The sequence below is a fragment of the Nansenia antarctica genome (genome assembly GCF_963989245.1).
Source record: "Nansenia antarctica genome assembly, chromosome: 11".
NCBI lineage: Eukaryota > Metazoa > Chordata > Actinopteri > Argentiniformes > Microstomatidae > Nansenia > Nansenia antarctica.
The window spans coordinates 20,756,723-20,765,578 of NC_137681.1; the positions used below are offsets into that span (position 1 = coordinate 20,756,723).

The window sequence follows — 8,856 nt, forward strand, 5'->3', positions numbered from 1 at the left end:
GTAGTCAATTGACTATCTTCCCCTAGCTCACCCCTTGTGCATGGACTATAGCAACCCTAAGCTCAAGCCACCTTACTACTGTGAACTCTATTATCACTAGAGGCACCTGTCTTGTCTTACCTGTACTCATGCCACCTTATCTTGTACTATACCTATTATTTTTTGTGTCTTATGTCCATGTACTGACACTTTTATCTTGAATGATGCTTGATTTATTATGCCCTATGTCTTGTGCTGCAATGTAATGTCAGGATCCTAAGCCTAAGAAGTAACTCTGTTACACTTGTGTAATGTGACGTAACAAATACACTTGGGGGTAGTGGTGGTCTAGTGGATAGTGAGTTGGACTTGGGATCGGAAGGTTGTGAATTCAAATCCCGCCTGAAGCCACACCACTACTAGTGTGCCCTTGGGTAAGGCACTTAGCCCTCAGTTACTCCAGGGGGAATGTCCCTGTAATTCGTAATTGTAAGTCGCTTTGGATAAAAGCGTCTGCTAAATGGCAAAATTATTATTATTAATTGAAACAAAGAGGGAGTGGTAAATAGTAGATAGTATGCCATGGGGAATATGCTGTGTGTGTGTGTGTGTGTGTGTGTGTGTGTGTGTGTACCGTATCTCCCTTAGTCCAGACACATGTGGGGGCGGGCTCTCCTGTGATCTCCACGTCCAGACGCAGCTTGTTGCCGGCGACGACGATGATGGTGTTTTGAGAGACCATGTTGCCGGTGGTGTCCAGGTGGATCTTGGGAGGGTCTGTCAATACAAAACAATCAAACTTTATTATCCCACACAGGGAGGAGACAGGGTACCGATGTACAGATGGGCGTTCCTCCTCAAGCCAGTGCCTTGGCTTTATTTCAGTGGGCTACATCAGTCTTGTGGCATGCAACCCACGCGGGGGAGAGATGATATGACAGGAAACAGGATGTGTGTGTTGTAAGAATCAGACCTACCTTGGCGAGGCACGTAGTCGATCTTGATTTCTGTGGAGAGAAAAAGACAAATTATGTCATCGTTTCTAGGTTACACGGATAGTAACGATGCTGGATATCTGTATATATATATATTTATATATGTATCTTTACATATTATAACTGTATATCTATCTATCTCTCCATCTCGCCGTGTCTCACCCAGGAAGTTGAGTTTGGCGGACAGTGACAGGGCGTAACCATCGGGAATGAACGTGTAGTCTCCTGCATCGTCCGGCTTCACATCGTCGATGGTCAACCGATGCATCCTGCAACACACAGGCAGGGAGGGGTATGTGTGTGTGTGTGTGTGTGTGTCAGAAACAGCCCATATAGTCCATACAACACAGTTACTACCTAAAATATTCATACACAACCATCACTGACATCGTACACAACTATCACTGACATCATACACAACTATCACTGACATCATGCACAACTATCACTGACATAATTTCTCTCCTCTCCTCCCCTCATCCCTCTCCCCCTACCTCCCGATGTGAGTCATCTTGATGCGGTCGCTGGGGAGGACCTCCGCGCCGTCTTTGAACCACTTCCCCGTCACCTTGTCGTCTGAAACCTCACACTTGAACATGGCCTGGTCCGCCGCACGCACCGTCAGGTCTGCAATACTCTGAAGTACCTCCAGCTCCTTCTCTGAGGGAGGAGAGGAGAGGAGAGGAGAGAGGTGGGGTGAAGGAGGAGGGGACAGGGGCAGAGTGAGGGAGGAAAAGAGAGGATAGAGGTGGGGTGAGGGAGGAGGGGAGTGAGGGAGTAGAGGAGAGAGGGAGAGAGGAGAGGAGAGGAGAGAGGTGGAGAGGAGAGGAGAGAGGTAGAGAGGGAGAGAGGAGAGGAGAGGAGAAAGGTAGAGGTAGAGAGGGGAGAGGAGAGGAGAGAGGTAGAGAGGAGAGAGGAGTGAGGTAGAGAGGAGAGAGGTAGAGAGGAGAGATGTAGACAGGAAGAGAGTCGAGGAGAGGGGACAGAGGTAGAGAGGGGAGAGGAGGGGAGAGAAGTAGAGAGGGAGAGAGGAGAGCAGAGGAGAGAGGTAGAGAGGGGAGGAGAGAGGAGAGGAGAGAGGTAGAGAGGAGAGGAGAGGAGAGGAGAGAGGTAGAGAGGAGAGGAGAGAGGACAGAGGTGGAGGAGAGGAGAGGTAGAGAGGAGAGGTAGAGAAAGAAAGAGGTAGAGAGGAGATGAGATAGGAGTAGTACCTTCCACCTCCAGCTCCCCCTTGGTGTGGCCTCCATTGGTGTAGGCGTGGTACAGGTCGATGTCCTCCAGCGTGGCCTCCTGGATGATCAGCATGTGCTTCTTGCCGTCCTTCTTGTAGCGGTACTGAGGATGACTCTCCCTGGTCAGCTCCACGTCGCCCTTCATCCTGAAGATGAACCACCACAACATGTAGGAAGACCACCAGAAACACATAGACGACCACCACACCATGTAGGAAGGAAGACCACCAGAACATATAGGAAGACCACAACATGTAGGAAGACCACCAGAAACACATAGACGACCACCAGAACACATAGAAGACCACCAGAACACATAGAAGACCACCAGAACATGTAGGAAGACCAACAGAACACATTGAAGGCCAACAGAACACATTGAAGGCCAACAGAACACACAGAAGACCACCAGAACACATAGAAGACCAACAGAACACATCGAAGACCACCATTGTTATAGCATATATATGTATATAACATAACATATATAACATGTATAACATACAAGTGTCGTCATTCTCTTCACTGACCAGTTGACGTGGGCTCCTTCCTCCGACACCTCGATCTCAAACTCCACCCTCTCCCCCACCACCACGTGGTAGTCATCCATCAGCTTGGTGATGGTCACCGGGGGCTCTGGGGGGAGGGGGGGGAGGGATTAGGGGGTATTATGATGTTATTATCTTACTACTGGGTAACGTAGAACACAAGTATCACAATAACTGTTCACTGCTGAATGTCAGGTGACACGTCAAGCGACACGTCTCGGGCACGGCTACCCGGTCACGTGACCCTCCTCCTGACCCCCTCCGTTACCGTGGCGACGGCGTACCTTTGACGAACAGCTCGGTGAAGCTCTTCTCCCCGTCGATCACACATTCGTAGGCGGCGTCGTCCGCCAGTGTGCACTTGTTGATGGTCAGAGTCCTGATGTTACCGTCACACTCCATGAGAAACCTGGAGGAGGAGGCACAGTGTGGGTTACGGGGTGTGTGTGTGTGTGTGTGTGTGTGTGTGTATGTGTGTGTGTGTGTATGTGTGTGTGTATGTGTGTGTGTGTGTGTGTGTGTGTGTGTGTGCGTGTGTGTGTGTGTGTGTGTGTGTGTGTGTCTGTGTGTGTATGTGTGTGTGTGTGTGTGTGTATGTGTGTGTGTGTGTGTGTGTGTGCTGTGCACCACCTCAGCCCTTTTTTTTTTAGACTCATGCCAAACAACTGACCGACAAACTCTCCATGACAACACATAATTCCTGTCAACGGTCAGATTACAAGCACAGTTCCCAGGCTAATTTATCTCCAAGAACCCCCCCTGGTGTGAGTGTGACCCCTGACCCCCTGTGGTGGAGGGCATACTTGGCTGAAGTTTTGATCTCCACACCATTCTTCAACCACTTGACCTGGGCGTTGGGGTCGACCACCTCCACTGACAGGACGATCTTCTTCCCCTTCTCCACAGAGTAGGCGGAGTCCATCCTCCTCAGGAAGGCTGGGGGCGGGGCCAGAGGAGGAGGTTAGACACACTGGGGACAGGCGGGTAATCACAGTAGACCAGTTGTAATAACACTAAACTGTTATACTGGTGTAATAACACTAGTAGACTTTAAATAAATGTGCAATAACACTATTGTGCAATATGACAACCCTAGTCGTCTATCTGTACAGTATAGTATAGTGGATAGTGTACATAGCCTTTATTTATGTAAACCAGCTCCTTCCCTTCTTGTGATTTTTTTTAAAGTGTTTTTTTTTCCTTTCCTAACACCAGGGGAGCCACCCCTCCTAAATTTCGTTGTTTGGTACCTGTACTGTAGCAATGACAATAAAGACCATTCATTCATTCATTCATTCATTCATTCATTCATTATAGACCGGTTATAACAACACTTGACTGTTATACCTGTGAAATATCACTAGTAGACTGTTATAGATGAGTTATAACAACATTAGACTGTTATACTGGTTTAATAACACTACTACACTGTTATAGACCAGTTATAATAGCACTGTTATACTGGTGTAATAACACTATTAGACTGTTATAGACCAGTTATAATAGCACTGTTATACTGGTGTAATAACACTATTAGACTGTTATAGACAGTAGTAATAACATTAGACTATTAGAGACCAGTTATAATAACACTAGACTGTTATAGTGTTGTAATAACACTGTAGACTGTTAGTGTGTAGTAACTAACACTAGTAGACTGTTATAGACTAATTCCCCTCCTCCCTTCCCCTTCTCCTCCCCCTCCTCCTCCTCCTCCCCCTCTCCCTCCATCTCACCATCACTGTGTTTGGGCTCCACGGTCTTCATCTTCTTGAGGCGTTTGAGCATGCCCCTCAGGTCTGTGATGCCATACTCAAAGGCGATCTTCTCGTACTGGCTGGGGTGGGCGCCCTTCAGGATCTCCCACACGTCCTTAGGCTCCTCCTCCTTCACCGCCTTCTTCTTCCTGTGGAGGAGAGGAGAGGAGAGGGGGGAGGGGTGGGGTGGAGAGAGGGGAGGAGTGGGTTTTGAGAGGTTTGTGACATCTTGACATTAAATTGAGATTATTAAAAGTAATCTAAATATGTGACCATACAATTCTAATTTAACTTTTTTACTTTTAATTGTTCTATTAACTGATTACCCATTGTTTATAAATTCCTGAATTTTGCACTTCAGTCATGATGTTTTATTGTCTGATTTCCATGTTTTATTTTCCCTCTTTTAATGTGAAACAACTTGCTTTAGAAACAAGAATATCCCAATGTTCATGTATTGATGAATACTGATATTGGTTTTCACATCAGCCAGATATTTGACTGACCTCTTGGTAGCTTTCAACAGAGCACTGAAGTCCAGGTCCCCGTCGTCCTCTCCTGCTCCCCTGCAGACAGTTAGAGATATTTGTGACACGTTCTAGTGTTTTGGTCTGCATATCGGCAACCAATCAAAATGTTCAGACTTTTCTTTGAAACACGGAACTACGTTTCAACGTTGTTGAGAATCACAACACAAACTCACTAGTCAAGCCAAAATACTGCAACGCAAAGGATTCGGAGTGTAATCCCCACTGCTACTATAACATTACTTAACATTGTTAGCAGGCTCACAAAACAAGCTGTGTTAGTTGACTAGCGAGTGTGTCATTGATTTTCAACAATGTAGAAATGTATTCACATTATTAGGCGGACCAAAGCTTTAGAACGTGACACATTTGGACAGTGACTCAATTTATATAATTGTGGCTCTGTACGCCACCATAATGGATTTGAAATTAAACAATCAAGATGGAATTTAAGTGCACTTAAAGACAGTTATCATTTAAGACCTAATATACTTTCCGATATGTATTCACACATGTACACACCTGCACACAAGCATGCACACACCTACAAACACACATGCACACGCACACACACACGCACACACGCACACACACACACACACACACACACACACACACACACACACATAAACAAGCACACACAAACACTTACGATCTTTTAAAGGCTGACATTATGTCCTGTTCCTCCTCTTTGTGCACCGCTGAAAAAGACAGACAGACATCAAAGACAGTAACACACCAGCCTCCCCTGTTGTTCTACCTCCGCCAGCCTCTCCTGGTGTTCTACCTCCCCCAGTGTTCTACCTCCCCCAGCCTCCCCTAGTGTTCTACCTCCACCAGCCTCCCCTGGTGTTCTACCTCCCCCAGCCTCCCCTGGTGTTCTACCTCCACCAGCCTCCCCTGGTGTTCTACCTCCCCCAGCCTCCCCTGGTGTTCTACCTCCACCAGCCTCCCCTGGTGTTCTACCTCCACCAGCCTCCCCTGGTGTTCTACCTCCCCCAGCCTCCCCTGGTGTTCTACCTCCACCAGCCTCCCCTGGTGTTCTACCTCCACCAGCCTCCCCTGGTGTTCTACCTCCACCAGCCTCCCCTGGTGTTCTACCTCCACCAGCCTCCCCTGGTGTTCTACCTCCACCAGCCTCCCCAGTTCTCAGAGTCAGAGGTCAGACACGGAAACTGTTTGAGGTTCCTTAGCTAGCTAGTTATCTAGCTAGTGTCCCCTTAGGTGTTCCCCTTTGGGAAAGAGTGTGTGTGTGTGTGTGTGTGTGTCTGTGTTTACGTGTGTGTATGTTTATATGTGTGTGTGTGTGTGTGTGTGTGTGTACGCCTGTGTTTATGTGTGTGTGCGTGTGTATGCCTGTGTTTACGTGTGTGTTTACGTGTGTGTGTGTGTGTGTGTTGGGGCTCACTCTCTATCTCCACCTCGAAGGTGCTGCTGTCACACTTGTCTTTGGCGGTGACCTCAACCCTGTAGCCCCCGGCATCCCCGGCTACCGCCTTGATCAGCGTCATCTCCCAGGTGTAGATCTGCAGGAGCACAGCAGTCAGCGCTGTAGTGTGTGTCTGTGTGTGTGTGTGCCCCCCCCCCCCCCTGTCCCTGTCCTAGGTCTCCCCCCCCCTGTCCCTGTCCTAGGTCTCCCCCCCTACCTTGGTGTCCCTGTCCTAGGTCTCCCCCCCTACCTTGGTGTCCCTGTCCTAGGTCTCCCCCCCCCCTACCTTGGTGTCCCTGTCCTAGGTCTCCCCCCCCCCTACCTTGGTGTCCCTGTCCTAGGTCTCCCCCCCCCTGTCCCTGTCCTAGGTCTCCCCCCCCTACCTTGGTGTCCCTGTCCTAGGTCTCCCCCCCCTACCTTGGTTTCCCTGTCCTAGGTCTCCCCCCCCTACCCTTGGTGTCCCTGTCCTAGGTCTCCCCCCCCCTACCTTGGTGTCCCTGTCCTAGGTCTCCCCCCCCTACCTTGGTGTCCCTGTCCTAGGTCTCCCCCCCCTACCTTGGTTTCCCTGTCCTAGGTCTCCCCCCCCTACCTTGGTGTCCCTGTCGTAGGTCTCCCCCCCCTACCTTGGTGTCCCTGTCCTAGGTCTCCCCCCCTACCTTGGTGTCCCTGTCCTAGGTCTCCCCCTCCCTACCTTGGTGTCCCTGTCCTAGGTCTCCCCCCCCCTACCTTGGTTTCCCTGTCGTAGGTCTCCCCCCCCCCTACCTTGGTGTCCCTGTCCTAGGTCTCCCCCCCCTACCTTGGTTTCCCTGTCGTAGGTCTCCCCCCCCTACCTTGGTTTCCCTGTCCTAGGTCTCCCCCCCCTACCTTGGTGTCCCTGTCGTAGGTCTCCCCCCCCTACCTTGGTGTCCCTGTCCTAGGTCTCCCCCCCCTACCTTGGTGTCCCTGTCCTAGGTCTCCCCCCCCCCTACCTTGGTGTCCCTGTCGTAGGTCTGCCCCCCCCTACCTTGGTTTCCCTGTCGTAGGTCTCCCCCCCCCCTACCTTGGTTTCCCTGTCGTAGGTCTCCCCCCCCCCTACCTTGGTTTCCCTGTTGTAGGTCTCCCCCCCCCTACCTTGGTTTCCCTATCGTAGGTCTCTTTGAACTGCAGGTGCTTGCCCGCCTTGCTGCCCAGGTCCAGCCACTTCCCCTTCAGCCACTTGATAGTGGGCTTCCTGGTCAGCGCCGTGGAGTCCACCTTGGCCGTGAACTTGTGGTCCTTCCCTGCCCAATCACAAGCACTGTCACCGCTCTGGAAGAAGGCCAGTGTGTGTGTGTGTGTGTGTGTGTGTGTTTGTGTGTGTGTGTGTGTCTAACCTGTTGTTATGACAGCAGTTACAGGCCTCTCCACAAACATGCCTGACAGCTCCGTCTTCTCTGGCGCTAAGAGGGGGAGAGAACCAGTCAACACACACACTGACCCACACGCACGCACACACACACACACACACACACACACACTGACCCACACGCACGCACGCACGCACACACACACACACACACACACACACAGACAGACACTCCAGCCCATACCCATGGTGCAGGAATAGCACCTGCATGGAGTTCCATGAACAGATACACACAACACTACAACATCTGTAGAACACCATGACAACACCAATGCAACTAACAGCACCATGGCAACCAACAACACTACGACAACATCATGACAACACCATGGCAGCGAACAACCCAATTCCAACATATTTACAACCAACAACACCATGACAACACCATGGCAACCAACAACACCATGACAACACCATGACAACTAACAACATCATGACAACCAGCAACCCCGTTTTAACATCATGACAACCAACAACACTGTGACAACACCATGACAACACCATGGCAACCAACAACATCATGACAACCAACAACACTGTGACAACACCATGGCAACCAACAACATCATGACAACCAACAACACCATGACAACACCGTGACAACTAACAACCCCATGTTAACATCATGACAACAACAGCGTGACAACACCATGACAACCAACAACACCATGACAACCAACAACACCATGACAACCAGGGTCACCACAGAGGGCAGCAGGCGACCATTCTGAGGTGTCTCACCTGGTTCAGGCTCTGCTTTTGGGGTCTCTGAGTGGGGGAGACCACAACAATCATCCAGTTACTAACACACACTTCATATCACCTATCTAACTTATATCTGACCTGTATCCAACCTTTATCTATCTATATCTAACCTGTATCCAACCTTTATCTAACTTGTATCCAACCTTTATCTAACCTGTATCTGACCTGTATCCAACCTTTATCTAACCTGTATCTGATCTGTATCTAACCTTTATCTGACCTGTATCTGACCTGTATCCA

General features: G+C 49.7%; 1 protein-coding gene across 1 annotated transcript in view; it reads right to left on the bottom strand.

The window, feature by feature from the left end:
- The window catches only part of LOC308167991 (myosin-binding protein C, fast-type-like), a gene marked incomplete at both ends in the record, with an annotated part of 13,628 nt that extends 5,589 nt beyond the window's left edge, over positions 1–8,039 (bottom strand). Inside the window, 15 exons of the mRNA XM_080542470.1 lie at positions 614–756; positions 957–986; positions 1,137–1,243; positions 1,469–1,634; positions 2,186–2,352; positions 2,737–2,842; positions 3,039–3,163; positions 3,558–3,690; positions 4,491–4,660; positions 5,018–5,077; positions 5,691–5,739; positions 6,447–6,564; positions 7,578–7,726; positions 7,820–7,885; positions 8,036–8,039. Of these exons, the coding sequence (XP_080398596.1) occupies positions 614–756; positions 957–986; positions 1,137–1,243; positions 1,469–1,634; positions 2,186–2,352; positions 2,737–2,842; positions 3,039–3,163; positions 3,558–3,690; positions 4,491–4,660; positions 5,018–5,077; positions 5,691–5,739; positions 6,447–6,564; positions 7,578–7,726; positions 7,820–7,885; positions 8,036–8,039 (1,593 nt within the window). The remainder of the gene's footprint in view (positions 1–613; positions 757–956; positions 987–1,136; positions 1,244–1,468; positions 1,635–2,185; positions 2,353–2,736; positions 2,843–3,038; positions 3,164–3,557; positions 3,691–4,490; positions 4,661–5,017; positions 5,078–5,690; positions 5,740–6,446; positions 6,565–7,577; positions 7,727–7,819; positions 7,886–8,035) is intronic.
- Positions 8,040–8,856: the final 817 nt, after the last annotated feature.